At 32.1% G+C, this 18,874-nt stretch overlaps 1 protein-coding gene across 1 annotated transcript in view; it reads right to left on the bottom strand.

Annotated features, from left to right (window-relative positions):
* LOC139088480 (putative receptor-type tyrosine-protein phosphatase mosPTP-1) overlaps positions 1-3,555 on the bottom strand; it is a 46,193-nt gene extending 42,638 nt beyond the window's left edge. Inside the window, exon 1 of the mRNA XM_070637722.1 lies at positions 2,771-3,555. Within this exon, the coding sequence (XP_070493823.1) occupies positions 2,771-2,843 (73 nt within the window). The 5' untranslated portion in view covers positions 2,844-3,555. The remainder of the gene's footprint in view (positions 1-2,770) is intronic.
* Between the last annotated feature and the right edge of the window lie 15,319 nt (positions 3,556-18,874).

An 18,874-nucleotide genomic window follows, 5' to 3' on the forward strand; every position in this document is an offset into this window, starting at 1 on the left:
TTAATTTATCAGGTATGAAACATGGCAAATCCCTAGCTCAAAAATTGAATGAGAATCAAAGAATTTCAAATGAAGGAAATGAATTATTCATGGAAAAGTTCTTGGAATTAAGGGTAATATTCACTCTGACTGTTCAAATTTAATAATTCAAAAATCTCAATGATTTTACAAAGCTATAAAGTTTCTTCCATATCGTAAAGTTATTGTAGAATAATAATTCAGCTCCCTTACTTTAATATTGCATGAACAGCACTTTTTTTTCCTGCCTTATATCCACATATACACACGTATGTACACACCAGAAAAGTGAGGATGAATGATATGGAAATTCTTCAGGAAATACAACTTCCGCACGTGTTGCTCAAAATAGATGACAAAACAGGATGTGGATTGGTCAACAACTTTTTCTTCCTCATATTTTTTTATTTTATTTCGATAACGAATATTTATATCTGGATTATTTATTTATGAGTATGGACTTAATTGAATAATCAAACGTCATTTCTTGTTGAATAATGAATGGATATTTGCATGCAATTTTATGTCCATGGAGAGGTGGGAGATGATAGTATAGAAATGAAGAGAAATGAAATTCGATTCGGATTTTTGTATTTTAGAATTTTGCAAAATTCGTCAAATTTTGATGAAAAACTGCGATTTTTAACAATTTTAACAAGGTAGACTCTCCTTTAAAAATTATTAAAATCGACTAGAAGCTCTACTTCAAATGAAAACAATCACAAATTATCAAATCTGAATAAATAATCGGAAAATTCAAGATAATTTCTCTTGATTAAGTCATCCATAAACAAACTTAAATTGAATAAGTGAAAATAATTCTAATAAAAAAATTTCAAATTACACTAAATCATCAAAATTACTATAGTACAATAAGTACACTATAGATAATGATTTTCATTATGTATGCAAATTTTGGATGCCTCGAGAAATCAATTTATTTTAATTAATACAATCAACTCAATCAAGGGAAATTGTTGAAGTAAGTTTATTTTGAAAATTTTAAAGTAAACAGTTTCAGGGTGAAATTTTAAGACTTCAATTGATTCCATTGCAAAATGTTTACAAAAACAGAATTTAAAGAGCATAATCAATTAATAGTCAACAAAGAGCTGCATAAATTCTTGGAATTGATTAAAATAAGTCAAAACAAGTCATTAATCTGACTCTATCTTGTAGAATTTGGTCATAATTGCAGGTTTGCAGCCTTAGACGAACTTTAAGATACAGAACAAAACTGCAGGCCTACGCACCTTGACTGAACAATAGTTTTTGTACACTCGAGACTGAAAATTGAACAATCCTAGAAGCCACACGGCATAAAAGTTGCTAAATCTCCTTCCCAAAAAAGTGACTCTGTCCCAAAGCCAGATTCGATAGAATCCAGCTTCAACCCTGTGCCACATCATCTTAAACCTAAATTTATTTTTAAAATCAAAGAATTTCCAATTTTTGCTCTCAAATTTTAATATTCAAAAATTTAAAATTCAATCACAAAAGAACCTCCCAAGAGATCCATAAAATTACCACAGAGTTTAAAGTAATTTACATTCAAATCACATACACAAAAGCTTTATGTCCTTTCTAAACTCTTCTTAAAAACTTTTATATTACATCTCCCCCCAAAATGCCCTTGTCCCAAATTCCAATGAATATCTAATCAACATATTTGGTCATCATAAAAACTGTTTTATTGTCAAAGATGAGTTCTAGTTGAGTGATTTTACTGAAAGTTTTTATGGGTGATTATTGATGAAAAAAGATGTGAAAGGATTTGGGTAAGATTTAAGAATTTTTGGACTTTAAATAAATCAAAGAATTTTTTAATTAAAAGTCAAAGTTTTGAGGAATTGTGGAAAGTTTTTTAATGAATATTAAGAAGGCTTGAGGAGCTTTTATGATTTATTTGCAGCATCTTAGAGTCAGGGTCGCTCTTATGACTTGAAAAATGCTCTTCCGAGCCACAAAAATGAAGAAACCTCCGTCAGAGAGATTTAAGAGCTCCGCTAAACTTCTTTTATTAACACCAAATGGAAACAGCCTAAATTTGGGGACCAAAAGCCTTCCTGATTCTTTTATTTCATTCTTATTCTATTTTTTTGAATTAAAAGATCTCAAAAATTTATGAAATTGCATCACAATTTTCCTTTGTTTCTCACTAAAACTCATTTTTTCATCACAACTCCTAAAGACTCTCCATAAATCAGCCATATAATAATCAAAACCATCCAGACATTCCGAATAAACTTGACGCATTATCTTGCACATATCAAAATATCTCACAACTCCCAAAAATATCTCACATATATTCATAAATATCATGAAAAATTCAAAAATCCGTATTTCCATTCATAACAACCTAGACACACGAAAAAAAAAGTCCATCCTAAAAATTTCACATCGTCCACAATCCCGAAAAAATATGAATTATTCCATATAGCACTAAAAAGTCTTTTTTTATTGCATTCGCAAATTGAGTAATCCTCAGACAACTGTCACCCATTCACTGATTACATTTTGTATGCGGCATGAAAATATACATATCCATTTCTGAGACTCTATATTCAGGTATATGAAAATGTTCATTCTATTTGAATGAAAATATACAGCAGCAGCAGCACCAACCATGCGACAGATATAAAATTTCGTAATAGATGCGGAATACTCATTTATAATCGGAAAATGTCCGAGGCAAATGAAAATTGTTTTATACTGTGCACATCCCATCCAACAAAAATGAATGAAAACTCACCAAAAATTCGTGCCGCTCTGCTGAATAATCCAAATAACAATAATCCGAAATGTATTTTAGCGAGAAAATTCATTTTCTGTAAAAATATCACTAACGTTTTTTATTTTACAACACAACGAAATCCACACGCGCCTTTTTTTTTCTTAGGTATATATGTTAGAGCCTTTCTGTGTTTTTTTTTATAGATTTTTCTTCTTTATCTGACTCGGCAGGCGCTTACTGATTTTGAATTTATCTTCTTTTTTTCACTCATTTCTTCATTATTTTTCATGCCTTTTATTTTACATTTACAGGCTCTGATATATAAGTTAACGTAAAAATAATATTAAACTGTGAGAAAATGAATTTTCATTATATTCGATGTCATCGTGACAATGACTATTTTCTTATTCTGGACATTATTTTATACTTTTTTTTTATTTTTTATTTTCACTTTTGCGTATCATTTTTAATGTCATTTACGTGACATTTGGTGTTCCCATCTTCTATGTATATGCACACTCTTATAAGGGTCTTGCTTGTTTTGTGCCTTCCACAAAATGATTTATAATTCGATCATTGAATCGAAATGGCATAAAAGGTATGGACTGAATTTTTTGGTATGTCATTAAATTGTGTGCCTTGATGTCAATTATGCTTTGTGATTTAAAATCCTCATTATTATTTAAAATTCAGCACTTTTAACGAATATATTCTGAAAATATTTACTTTAATATCCACCTTGCACTTGAAAAATGTCTTACATCGCTGCAAGACTTAAAACTTCTATGGTTCTATCTCATCGAATGACAACACGGAACTGAAACAAATCCATCGAAGGACTCGATTTTTATGACCCAATTTTTTCCCAATCTAAATGATACGAAGTGCATTTTCCAACTGGAAATTTCCACATTCCTGGAAAGAATCATTGGAATATGCAGCGCATGCGTAAATTAATCAAAACAAAAAATTGCAATGTGTATTTCCTTTTTTTTTGTGTATCTGTGTATGTGTGTGCATGTATATTATGAATGAGCGGTGTGCGGTAATGTGTACGTGGGAAAATAATGTAAATAATTTTGAGTGTTTCTTAATTATCAAGTTGCATTGAACATGCTTGGTGTTATATGGAGCAGCAACCGGAAATGTACTTTTCCGTCAAAGTTTCTCTCTCTTTTTTCGTTCTGTTTGTTTAATTGCTAATTAAATGAACTTTTTCTGTTATTTCTTTAGTTTTTTGTTTAAATTTGTAAAAGTTTTTAATTCAATTTCTGCTGTGTTTTTCACTAGAATTTTTGCTAAATTAGAGATTGAATTTTGCACGCAATGAATGGGAATTAATTATGTAACGTGTCAAATCGACTTTTTGACCCCTTCCCTTAATTCCCCTTTTAGGAGTGACGTAGCTGGATTCTTAAGGGATTGAAGAGGATGAAATTGTTCTGAGTGGATCGAAAAATGTAGCAAAATGAATTTTTTCAAATAAGGGTAAAGGACATCCCTTCTAGTTATGCATCTGACCATTCCATCCAAAAAGTGTCACAAAACTACTAAACAGCCCCGCTCAATTTTTGGTTCATTATTTAATTACTTATCAAAATGAAAATGACAAAACTGCATTAAAATGTCGGATAGAAAATACAAACTCGGGAACTGCATAACAACAATTTAATATAATTAGACTCTCAATAGCAAATTAAAATGGAGTTAAAATTTCGTGGAATTTTGTTATTATCCCCAATAAAATTTTAATGCAGTCTAAATAATATAATTAAAAAAATTTCAATGAACTCATGGACATAATTGTTAGTTTTGTTGTTTGTTGACTCAATTGGAACAGTAGCCTTGAACTATCAAAGCTGTGAATTTTAACGGACAGTTGAAGATGGCTAGTGCTTAGTCAGAAGCTGTATTGAAGGGTTTAATCGAATTGTTTTTGGCATGAAATTAGAAATTTTTCTCAAATACTTAAGCAAACTGAAGGAGAAAGGTTCATATGGAAGAAAGCTGACCTCTAGATGCCCTCAATGGTATTGAAGCTAAACTTATCTATTTAATGCGAATTTCTTCATTTTAGACCACTATACCACTATGATCTTTGACATCATGCAGTAGTTTTGATTTTACCAGATTTTACACTTTAGACCAGCGTTGAGCAACCTGTGTGCCATGGTATACCGTGTGTGGTTTCGGTCAAGGCTTCCGACCAAGGTGTGCCGTGCTTCCCTTTCGTTAGACATAAAATACAAACTCTCAAGAAATTAAGCTAGTTTTTAATGAACTTAAATCTGCTTTGTTCTCAATGATGAATTACAAGACTTCAGACGAACAGTTAAATCCCTTAAAGTTTTTTTTTCTCTCAATTATTTTCATTGAGGAAAAACTTTCAAGTACATAATTTCATGAATAAGCATTAAAATTATTCTCAGAAAAGAATTTTCTCCTTTCAAATTGTTTGAAAATTTCTGAATAACAAAGTTTTGCATTTCCTTTTAGCAACATAAAAGATTCCCAATTTTTATAAACGTTTAAAGCAATTCTTTGTTAAGGAATTAGTTTAAATGATCAGTTCCTCCTTCTTTTTAATGCCTAGAAGGGATATTAAAGTCGATATCGTTGTGATTATGGATTAACGATTTGATATGGATCAGCATGCAGAAATTACTAAGAATTAGCAACGTTAAGGTCCTGAAATGTTCCTAACCTCAAATTACAGACTGACTTTTCAAAAAAATGAGACAAAAATCTCAAAATTTCAAATTAACTTCCAAATTCTTGCCCAATTTAGGCTTATTTTGTAGCTTCTCATCAGTAAATCTACAGACATATTAAGAAAATTACCCAACCAATCTAGCACCGAAAGCATGAAGACAAATACAAAAAGTAAGGAAATAAAATTATCGTTTTCATTTTGTTTACATTTCCACTTTTACCCTTTTTTTCCTCTCTTCTATTTCATTCCACAGTCATCCGTCCGATATGGATGTTGTTATTATCATCAATTTTCGACGCTCCTTTTCTTGCTACCTTCTCGCCTTCTTTTCTTGTGCTTATTCTGTTGAAGAACCAACAAGAAAATGGCAATCCAATATTGCAAAAATTGAGTTCGAATTAATTTGGACGTGATGAACATAGGAAAACAATGGAATTTAAGATGTAAAGGATGAGGATGAGTTTTGAATGGGTTTGGTTGGGGAATGAAGGAAGCGCAGTTTTGATTGTGTTCTTGTTGATCTGTTTTGTCAAAATTCGATAATTAGTACAATAGCACTTGGTATTGGCAATTGGCCGAGGGCAGCTAACTATAGAACCAATTCTAGACGGCAACAGAAAGAGGCCATGGGTCACAGCTAATCTCTACGGCCAGCAAAGTAAGTAAGCTCATAATAGATCAACTGATACAGTAGTTGGTTCCACCCACTTTAAGAATCTTCTAGCGAATCTTCCATTTATTTATACGAATTGTAGCAAATTAAAGGTTTTTGTCCAAAAGGGGAAAAAGTAGGATTGAGGGAAGGAAGTGGCTGATCACCAAATTCCATCTCAACCTCTGGATAAAAGATCTTAGTTCCTTATAGATTGATTCGAACAAATGCACAAAAATGGCAAAATTATTCTTAAAAACTAGTAATTTTCATCCAGTTAAGGCAAAATCTCATTCCGTTAACAGTCTTTATGGATAGGCATCCCTCCTGCTCTTCTCCTGCCTTTTCCCAAGAGATAGATTCCAAACTCCCCTTCCAACATCACCCAAAGATCCCAGAACAGACAAGAAACCACAAGCAACATGCTTCACTCTTTCCAGAAAAACCAGCACAATCCTAAGATGAATAAGAGATGTAATCCTAAAATTATATTACAAAAAAGAGAGATAAAGCAAGAACAAATGAAACTACAATAGAATAAGTATGAGAAGGACTCGATATAATAAGAAAAAAAAAATTCGTTTTGCCCACACATTAAGAAAATGGATAGGCATCCCTCCTGCTCTTCTCCTGCCTTTTCCCAAGAGATAGATTCCAAACTCCCCTTCCAACATCACCCAAAGATCCCAGAACAGACAAGAAACCACAAGCAACATGCTTCACTCTTTCCAGAAAAACCAGCACAATCCTAAGATGAATAAGAGATGTAATCCTAAAATTATATTACAAAAAAGAGAGATAAAGCAAGAACAAATGAAACTACAATAGAATAAGTATGAGAAGGACTCGATATAATAAGAAAAAAAAAATTCGTTTTGCCCACACATTAAGAAAATGAATTGATACGCACGCATGTATCAAATCTCTCTCTTGTGTAATATAGTCTCAATACTCATGATGAAGGTTCCTCAATCTTTTTTTCTTGTTTCGTCTTGTTGCTGACTATTGTAATACTAAACAGTCTATCTAATTCGATTGGATATATGAAGAAAACATTGAAGTCTATACATTATTTGTACATTAGCATAAGTTGTGTGAAGGCACGAACCTACATAAAGTACGAATAATGTAGAATGTATATAAAGTGAGTGAAAAAAAGTTTCAATGTAAATAGCACAATTTATCATATTCCACGAGTATGTTGAGCTTTTTCTATTCATTTGATACAGCCATAGACTGGGATTTTGTTAAAAGTTGAGACTTTTTTGTTCTCAGACTTTTTTTTGTTCACTTTTATGCATTTTTTAGCGAAATTGAATGGTTATGAGCTTTAATAATAATTTTCTAGCTTTATTCAAGGGATGCATAATTATTAGACACTGACTGTACATACCCAATATACAACACACCCTAGCAGGCAAATAGCATGCTCTCAAGAGCAGAGCAAGCCGAGAGTAATGCACAAAAGCATGTTTAACTGGTATATTTAAGTTATGGTAATTTAAGTTCTCTCACATACTATGCCTTTTAGGGATAGAGATCGATACTACGACAGTATGACTTGGTAGTGGGATCGAGCTCTGTGTAATCTTGCACACCCCCATCAAGTAGTAAGTCAAGAGCTCCTATCTGATCCTGACACATGAGTTTAATCCATTCTATTAATAAATCGTTCGATTGTTAGGATGGAGTTGGAAGTGAAGGTGGTCTACAATTTTTTATGGACATATTTTGAAACAAGGAGTGGGACAGACTCCCTGTAATTCCGTCTCTTGCTCTCCACAAATCAAAAAATCAAACCTTAATACCTTAAAATCCTATCATCTCATGATCTACTCAATTTCCCTTCATTCCTTTCATTTCAAGTACAAATCCTCAAGTACAAACATTTTTGAATAACAAGAAAATAATAAAAAAAATAAGCGGAAACAAATTTCAACTTCTTTTTTTTTCATTTCAATATGAATTATGCTTCTTTTTCCTCCGGTTTTCTCGGTTCGCTTAATTTTGATGTGTTTTTGTTTTTCAGTTTTTTTAAGAACAAACAAGAGAACTGAGAAGGCATTTGATTTTTTTTTTGTGTATAATAAAAAGGAATTTTTTTGGAGATTTTTGAGAGAGGGGTTGATTCGGAAGTTATGTCAATTAACTGTTGTGGGTTACTCACCCCTAGTTTTTATCGATGCTGGAAGATGTATTGTTGAGTAGAAGTTGAAGCTTACTGTGATTTTGAAAGGAATAATCAACATTTGCATTCAAAGTGCACGTCGGGATCGAGATCTGTTCCATGCTGAGGCTATTCCTGATTTGAGAGACATGCTTCTTTTTTTCTGATGTCCAAACCAATTATATCCTATTTTGAATGATACAAGAAGCCACACGGAGTTTATATGGGGTGAGTTTGAATTTCTTCACTTACTTAAAGTCACTCGAGCTTACTTTTTGCTCACTGACTAAATTTTTTCAAGTTGTTTCTGGAACCACTAATTTAAAAAAATCGGAAATTTTTCACGAAAAACTAAAAAATACTAAAAATATTCTCAATGCACACTTAGATCAATTTGAATCTCAATTCAGACAATTTACGATCGTTTTGACAGAACTCGAAGTTGACTTGGATTTTGTATGGAACCGGAGCTTGTTCAGATCGGATAATTCTTCAATTTGCTATGCTTTTTTGTCAAAAATTCCCAAAACCCCCCGACTTTTCCATTCAAAATTAGAGTCGACCTCGAACTCCGGTCTTTGACCTTACCCAAATCTCTCCAAATTATTCAAATAACAACAACAATATTTTTCAGCATAAAAAGTCAACAAGTTGAACATATTTCGTGGCATTTTTCAAGATTTTTATTTCCATTATAGTCTTAAGGTAGGAGTTGAAATTGTAAATATCATGTAAATCTCAATTTAAAAAACATTTAATGCAAATCCCGTCTCAATCATAAAGGCATGAAAATTTCAGTACATAAAAAAAAAGTTGTCAGGAGGTGGGAGCACAAAAAAAGAGAGAAATTTAAAACAATTAAACTTTTGTTGCGTTGTCGCTGCTTAAATGGGAAAGAACACGGTAAGGAAGAAAGATCTGAATGGAAAAAGTTTCGCTTATTATTTGATAACGACTCGAAGGATTTTTCATATTTTTCTGGCATTCTGTTTTTATGTAAATTTAATTTTGTTTCTTCAAGTCATAAGCAAAAAGCTAAATGGAATCAAGTACTGAATTACGCAGAAAAAGTCACAATTTTAATGCTTGTGTTGAATGAGGAAAGCACTTGAGAAATTAAAAGATTAGTTTCGACTTGATGTTTGTTACCTACATGCATGTCATAAGCTATAGAGTATTTAAATGTCATTCAGATTTGTCATGTAGATTGAGTACCTGATTGAGGATTTTTCAACGATGAAATGAGCTCTTGAGGGAAAAATTTAAATAAATCTGAGGGAATTAATTTAATTTGTAGGAAACTTGTCATCAATCGAGTGTTTAAGGAAGTAGTTCGAACATTTCCAATTTTTTTCTACTAGAACTAATGTTTTCTACTGCTTGTCATATCCAATACTGTCAATATTAGCTTCATTCAATAGGGGATTGTTTGGGTCCCAATTTCTGGAAATCCCAATTTTCTTAGCTACGCGCCTGTTGTCAATCTATCACTTTCCTAGAAAACCCCCACTATGAATCCATCCCTGACCCCACATCTCATTTCAAGGAAATATATCATTAAAAGAATTTCTTAGTAAAATGCATGAAGATTATTGCAAAAATTTCAATACCGACAATTTTCTTTCCTTTCATAGATTTTTTTATTCCAGATTTTTCAATATTCTTGGTCTATTCAGACATTCTTCAACTGATTGAATAGAAAAATATGCAATTGCTTAGCAATTGAATGTGATAGTCTGAATACTTATTTTCAATACAAATCTCGCAATTTCTTGATGAAAATGGGGAGGAATAAATTCTTTAATCGTCTTGAAGTTCTTGATATGCTTAATAGGTTTAAAGGTCATAGATTCAGAATTTAAGTTTCTGGTGACTGTTTAGGTTAAAAATTATTATATGCTATGTCAATTAGAAGAATTATAGTCAATAAAGTCTAAAATTTCAAATTGTCAATTTAAAGGAATGGAAAAAAACCAACATGATTCCAGCCATAGATCAGATGTGATGAAATGATCACAAGTCAGAGTCAAGTCAGCATGCACAAATTAGCCCAAATTTCTTGTGCCAAAGAGATGACCCGTTTTTACTCTATGACGGCATAAATTTTGCTGCTCGAGTAGTGCCATAGCTCCTTTCAATTCTTAGGCATTAACATCAAAGAACTATTCAAATTTTCCAAAAGAATAACTTCTCTAAATTCTCACATCATCCCTTGTTCCTGAATATATTGTGTGACATAAAAATTGAGGATCCTTTAAAAGTATTTCTTACCAATTCACTTGCAATAACTTTCAAACTTGCATTCTCTGTAGATCTTCGATTTTCCTCTCCATTTCGTCATTCTCTTTTCCCTTTCCATATCCTAATAAAAAATGCAACTTGATGAAATTTAAAAGTGACTGAATACAATAAGATAGTAAAGAAGTAAGTATGTAAATAAGTTGTGCTATTTGAAGAATTTTCCTTTCAACTTCTTCATCATTTCCTTCATATTAATGCAGTATTGCAATACATTTCATATAATTGTGTATCTACACTTAATATTTGATCATATAATGCTCTTTCATGGGAATGAAAACTTTTCGAGATGATGAAATTTAAATAAATTAAAGAACAATAATATGTGCTTATGTTTCAGCATATGAAGCACATTTGGTGCTGTTTCGACATTAAGATAGGAAGATGCAGGGGAATATTTAGAATATTCTGAATTTTGGAAGCATTTTCATACAAATTTCCAATTTTTTGATGATATACATTAGTGGATGTATCAGGGAGGGGGTTCAACCCCATCTCCAACCCACCCCTAGCACCAAAACTTCATAAAGTGTTCGAATGAAAATATATGATTAAGAAAATAGAAGTAAAAAGATGAGAAAATATTAATTAATTATTCAATGAACCGCATATATTTTTCATTGTCTATGTCTATGCTTGCTTTACATGTCTGATGAAAAGTGTTTACAGTTAAGAATTTTTAATGATGAATAAGCAGTTTAAAGGCTTATTTTACAAAGATATGAAATTGTAATTTAAATTTTAAATGAATTTATTTTAAATTTGTAAATTTTAGCTACATATGTGGAATTATGAAGATTCGTAAGACACATGAGACACATGAGACTGAATGTGAAATTTTAATTGAATTATTAAGTTGCAATTTGTCTGAAGAAGTGCAAAAATGGGAATGTAATAAGAGTTTTTAGGTATTTAAAGTGGTAATATTCGATCCTAGACAATCGGATCGAGATCGAGACAATCTGGATCTTAGGGATGATCTTGAGTCCATCTAGAGATGGTCTTTAAGTCACTTATTACTTAACGACGACCGTTTGACACTCCTTTACGATATCCATGCATATATTAAGCTAATGTATCCTAGTAATCTTACACTTCATACAAAATTGACTCCAATTCTTACCTCTTTTATATACAATTGTTCATTTATGTCCCCTACCCTTCCTTCCATTCCTTTCCGACCACCACCCCACCTTTTCACAATCCCCATTTCATAATTGATATCAATAAAACTTCAATTCACTTCGATTGTTATATTTTTTGATAGTAAAATAACATATCAAGCAACAAATGAAAAGTTTGCAATCATGAATCCCAATGGCTTACTTTTAGCATGTTATGTTCCTATAAATATACAACATATATGACACGTGATGACATAAAATTTTATGATTTAAATGTTTATTCAGTTTTTCATGAAAAAGGAAAAAGGCACAGAAAAAAATTATTATTTTTATTCAACATTATGAGGAAAATCAGGCATGTGGGGCTTGATTGTGGCACAAATGTTTGAACTATTATTAAAAACTTGTTTTGTTTTGTGACGCTTTTATGAATGTTTCTAGGAAATTATGCTTTGTTGGGAAAGCACAAGGCTGAGAGAAGTGGAAAATGTGACCTCAGGTCGGCATGGATATGGATTCAGAGAATTGTGGTTCAATGCCTGATTTGAGGTGGCTTCAGACACATTTTGTCTGTACCGAGTGACACAAGTCTCTGTTTGACAGTTTATTGAAGGACACATAGAGTGTTTGGAGTCTACTGGGGCTCAATATAGACCCCTTAGGGATGGCAAGGGGTGTCAAACTACATATCAAGCCATCCTCCCTCAATTAACTTAATTAACTCCAAATTCAATATTTTTCCAACTTCAAATAGGCTTAAAAATTCTTCCATTATTTATAAAATAAATAAAAGATTCGCTTGAGTAAATACAGAACTTCCAGCATCATCAAAAAAAAGCGAAGCATGACAAAAGTCAAAAGTCATGAAAACACAAGTTAACATGTTAACACTTGTCACACATATCACATAAAATATGTATATGTATATTATTTCTTTTTTTCTGATCTCATTTTCATTTATTATTGTTATTGTTAGCATTTAACTGACTTTACTTCATTCATTCTGCATGTGTAGGCCTTAACGTATATACATAATGAACAAAGTATGGAAAAATTATACATTTTGCATGAAAATGTATTCTCTTTAATGATGAACATGGACGAAAGCTTTTTGTCAGAAATAAATGTAGTGTTAGATGTTTAGTTTATGATGATGAAGTAGATGAGGATGCTGGATGGAAAAGGAAAGTAAAGTCGAATGAATCTGATATAAAGTTGTAGTTGCCTTAAAGCTTTCGTGAACAAATTTGGAATTTAAAGCTATTTTGAAGACTTTCGTTCATTAATCTAGTTATGTTGAACAGGTAAGGATGAGGTGAAGTCAGGGTAGTATTCAGGGTATGGAGAAGGGGTAGAGGAACTGAAAGTCAACCCCCACCCCTCTTTTTAGGTAGAATTCTTCAATATGCTAGGATTTTTTATGACAAAATCCAAAATCCCTTGCGATCCATCAAAAAAGGGGAATCTCCCTGATTATGAGCACCACTTAATGTTGTTACTTCTGGGTATGACTGCTCCTGTGTGCAGCCGCTCTTGGATGTAGCCCCCATCATTCCTAAATTCCCTCATTTTAGCCACAATCATTCACAAAATCTTGCAAAACTTCATGAAATCCCTAGAATTTCTCAGAAAATCTTGAACAGCCATAACAATTTATCTCATAATATTACCAAGAAATCCACAATTTTCACATCAAAAAAATATATTTTTCATATCAAAATTGTTACATTTCCTCATGAAAAGTCATAATTTTAGTAACTTTATATGATCTGACAATTCACATGTGTACTTTAGTCTCATTTTTTTTAGAATAGATAAAATATAATAAACGAACAAAGACATTGCTAAGGACATGCCTTTCGGAAGTATCAAGGATGAAGAGATAAACTCTTATCAGTAACAGATCTTTCCGGAGCACAAAAACCTTTATGTATGCTACGGAAGGGAGAAATTTTCTACTAAATTTTATTACAACATGAAGAACTTTCTCTTGTGTCCTTTTTTTTGCTGTCTATGAATACATAACTATACAACATAAATGCTGTTCTCGAAGAGTTTTCAACAATTTAAACAATATGCAATCCAACATACATGGGGAAATGGAGAGAGGAAAAATTAGCAAGTTAGGAATGAACTCTTGACGAGATGATTAGGTTAACTATTTCTGGACTTTAGTTCATTTTTGGTGAGTTTTTGTTCAATTTTGGTGAGTTTGTGTTCACTTTTGGTGAGTTTTTGTTCATTTTTGGTGAATTTTTGTTCACTTTTGATAAGTTATGTTCATTTCTGGTGAGTTTCTGTTCAATGTTGGTGAGTTTAGTTCATTTTTGGTGAGTTTTGGTAACTTTTGTTCATTTCTGTTGAGTTTTCGATTAGATTTGTTAACTATCCATCCATTTTAATGAGTTTATGCCTATCTAAGTGTCTAAACAGTTACAATTACTACTCACCAATCTCAAAAACAAGCTACAAGCTTTACTCACAATATTATATCCGAATAAAACATACAAATTTTATTCAAACTGATGTGAATGAGATAAAAAGAAATAAAGAAAATGAGTCGAAAGTGATTTAATTATGAGGATGAATGAGCTACATTTTTCGGTCCTTTTTTATAGGAACATGAGAAATAAAACTAGTAAAAAAAAAGATATTTCCATTTGCCTTATCATTTCATGTTAATAAATAAAATTATGTTTTGTTTCCTTTCCCTTTATGACTGCACAATATTTTGATGACATCCTTCAGGCTCAATTTTTTTGTGATCTTCATTTTTATATATTTTATGATGCATGTGTTTTATGTACGATTTATTGCTTGTGGCTATGAAATAAGATTTAATTAACAATTGTCACATTTTAGAGCCACAATAGTAAAAATTTTCTGCTTTTTTCACTCAAAATTAATTATTTTTTATTTTACTCTTTCAAAGTTTTCAATTTACATGAAGTTTTTAAGACTGCAGTATAGGAGAACAATTGTTTCTATGGGGAAATGGAATAATATGGACGAGTAAGGTGGTTATTGAAGTGAATAATTGAGTGCGCATTAATTTATTGACAACGTAGGATTGACTTAGATATTCTAAAGACTAGATAATACTAAGGATTCTCTAGACTGACACCAATACTTGCTAGTAGTCTCGTGTCTTTGTTTGTATATTAGTCTCTCAGTCTCTCAGTCTCTCAGTCTCTCAGTCTCTCAGTCTCTCAGTCTCTCAGTCTCTCAGTCTCTCAGTCTCTCAGTCTCTCAGTCTCTCAGTCTCTCAGTCTCTCAGTCTCAGTCTCAGTAGGTTTCTAGGTCTCTTGATCTCTCTGTAACAATCACGAAGTCTTGGTCTACATATTTGCCTCATCCAAGTATTTGCTCTACATAATAGCACTCAATCTTCCAAAATTCTCAAAAATTCCACATCAATATTAAAACCACATCCCGAAGAAAATCTGACAATACCTCACTCCTTTAATTGCCATGCTATAAAAACATAAAACACGAGTAATACATAAGCACATAAATTAAAATACATCTCAAAAACTGAGAGCATTTAATTACTTTTTTCCTTTTTTCCCATTCCCAACATTGAAAATTAAAATTATTTTCGAAATTCTCAAGGAAAAATCCTTTGCAGAGCACTTAAGAAAAGTTTTTTTTACCCCTTATTTCTTGCTCCATCATGTATTTTAAAATTGAAATTACATACAAGTTGCAAGTACAAAACAATTTCATTGTTAAATAAATCCCATTAACATCGAAGAAGTATTTTTCGAGAGTATTTAATGCTGTAATATGCTTGCTGCTATGTGTGTAAGTATAAAATTGAGGGAATGAGCAAGAAGTACAAAAAAAAAATAAAACTTTTCTTTCTTAATTTTAATTAAAACTAATCTCTGGAAATTATCATGAGCCACGATCGTAAAAGGGCGAAATGATGGAGATTATGATTGTGTTGGAGGAGAAAATGCATGCATTTTAAGATTATTCTCATGGAAGAGCTGCTATTTAGGATAGAATGAGCTACATTAAAAATTACAACTTTATGGGAAGTGAAACACTTTCTGAGTGGATTTTTTAAAGGGCGTTAAATCGGAAAGCGGAATTATTAAATTTAGAAATTTTGTGTTCGACGACCTAATTACTTCTTACTTCTTTGGTATGGGAGCATGGGGGCAGATTGCCGCGTTTAAAGAACGTCTGTAGACAGCTCTATCTTTCGATAACTTCTGTCAATTTGGGATAATGAGAACTGTAGCGTCCTCCTTATCAACACAACTAATCCAGGACATTTTCGGACTTCATTCGACGATGGTCTTCCTTCGACGACTTAATTATTTAAAAACTTTAGAATGTGCTCTTTAAGTCCTGATTTTGAAGAAGTGTGAGTGTGTGTGAACCATCCCTGTGATACCAGACCTTTGTGACTTTGTCAGGTGGTTTTCCGTCAATACTACAGCTTGACGATACCAGAACTCAGAGGTTGAGGACAACTCAGAGCTTGAGGACAACTCAGAGCTTGAGGACAACTCAGAGCTTGAGGACAACTCAGTGCTTGAGGACAACTCAGAGCTTGAGATCGAATTTTTCTTTTGACAATCGACCTATATTTGAGTTGATCCTTACTTCTGTTCTTATCTAAGGTATCCCCCTAAGGGATGCAACAATTGTAGGTGTAGGGTCAGGTGTATACAGACAAAGTGGCCCTAAGTTAATTTTAAATCATTTTCATCCAACTTGAGTCTCTCCAGCTTTGTAGCATCACTCATGACAGCCATCATAACTTCAATTTATTCAACAGATTCATTTAAAAAGCATTTATTAAAATAAAAAACTTTTCTATACTTTTTTTTTTCACTAAAACATTGCATTTACATGCTCTCTTTTTTATTTCATTACAAGCTGAACATACATACAGGAAATTTCATTTAAATTCAATTCAATGAAAATATATAAAAAAATGCTCTATGAACATAAAACATTTGTAAAATTTATCATTTTCATAGAGTATGGAAAAAATGTGAGATGCTTTTAAAAGCATTTAACAGAAAGCTCTCAAAGGATTAATGCATATACACAAAACAAGATAAAAACTCGAAATGGAAATAGACACAAAAAAAAAAGAATATGTTTACAATGCAATCTGGAAAAAAAATTCATTTCCTTGTTTTCTGCATATTTGTTCATTAACATGTCAATTTTGTGATGTTTTGATGTTGAATTTATTACAATTACTCGTACATGAGTCGCATAGGAATGGTACAATTGTTGAAAATTGTATTATGGAATCTACATTGAAAATGGCTTTATAAAATATCCTTTGATTTAAATGTGAGACTCAGTCTTATTCCAAATGTGTTTTTATCCCAAAAGGTATGCATGACTGAAGGTTGATGCACTTCAAACATTGATTTAAGACTTTAAATTACCGACTTTATGGTATTGCATTGGTAACACGTGTCAAAATGTCTCTGCGGATCAGAGCTGATAGAAATTTGAGAGTGTGGTCTCTAAATGTCCAGTTTCAACATTCAGCAGCTGAGACAAAGTGAAGACGCTTCTGTTTCCCAACTCTGTAGACTGTCGGGTCTGAAATTTCGCCATTATAATAACTAAGGCTTCATTGTTGCCAATTTAATGCAAGCCTCAATTCAACTCATATCCTCATTACACAAATATGCACAATAACCATTACAAATGCTACTAAAAGCGACATCAAGCAATCAAAATGAGGTTGAAACTACCTTTGATGTCAAATTTTAATTATCTAAATTAAAAGCTCAATAGACAGTACCTTATTAGTCCTCATTAGATGCATACAATTTCTATAAAATCATATTTCATGTTTACCTATCTAACCAGTGTGAATAACCCACAAGGCAATCAATTAAATCGAATCAAAAATGATCACTCATCCATCAATTAGAAAATCAGGTCCTCATCACAAAAACCCCGGAAATTCATTTTGCATATCATTAATAAATTTTACATTTCCATCACATAAATGCCAATGATATGTTTTAATATTGAAGGCTCAGGACTGCATTGATTGCTGACACATGTTATCTTTTATTATACTCAATTATCTCTCAAGCATACATGCCAATAAGCACTTCTATTTAACAGCATATGTTGAATTTTAAACTATGAATATGAAATTAGACTTCAAATTTTCTCGATATCATTGTCATAATATTAATAATTTTAATGATTGAGAGGCTTAATGCATTTGACATGTTCGATAACAGCATCAAGTAGTGAAAAGTGTGAATGCTCATTATGTTGAACTGAATTTTTAATTTATTTGTGTTGCTTCACGCTGAAAAAATGCATTTGATTTGCTGACAATAGTGAATCAGATGGGCATAAACCCGAGCAGTCCTGCAGATCTGATGGAAGAAGTGTATTTTCGGATAATGGATCCAAGAGGGACTCGAGTACATCATCGAACGATCTACGATGTCTTGTGGTATGCTCCAACCATTGAGCTATCGGTGCAACTCGTCTATATTAAAAAGTGCCGTACATAAATTATGCATTTCCTTTCTTCCTCTTACTACTGCATGAACTGGTATATCGTTGCAATGTCTTAATCACTACAATGTCCCGAACAGACAAGGAGCTCACATAATTGAGCATGTTCTATTATATTGATTGAGTATACTCTTGTACACGCTAATTTAGTCGAGTATCCTCATTGTCTTTTAGGGTATGCCGCTCAGTCAAACTACATCCGTCCATTGAACACATAAACTACATCAAACCGAAAGAAAAACTTGTCATTAAGATGGAATTTCATCATTTATCTCATGATATATTCTGTTGCTTATGTTAGATAATAATCTGAATAATTCTTCAATTTATTAACCAAGTGTGGACCATTACTATGGAAATTTCCTTCAATTTTCCCCACACTCCATATCTATTTTTTTTTTCGTTAAAGAAAGGCAGTGGCTATCATCTGTAGGATTAAACTTTCCTCATTTCTTATTATTTTTCTATCCACAACGTGACTAGAATGGAATTTCATTTAGGGAAATTTTCCTCATAAAGCTCCTTTCGTGCATGCAAGCAAAAGGGAGTTAAAGGTAATGGGAAATATGCCAATATGAAAAATTTTGAAGCACAACTATGAGATGCTGAATGAAATAAAATTAAGTAAGATGAAAATTTTCAT

The sequence above is a fragment of the Chironomus tepperi genome, unplaced genomic scaffold, assembly GCF_022539635.2.
Source record: "Chironomus tepperi strain 1889 unplaced genomic scaffold, CSIRO-AGI_Ctep_v1 contig_163, whole genome shotgun sequence".
Classification (NCBI taxonomy): domain Eukaryota; kingdom Metazoa; phylum Arthropoda; class Insecta; order Diptera; family Chironomidae; genus Chironomus; species Chironomus tepperi.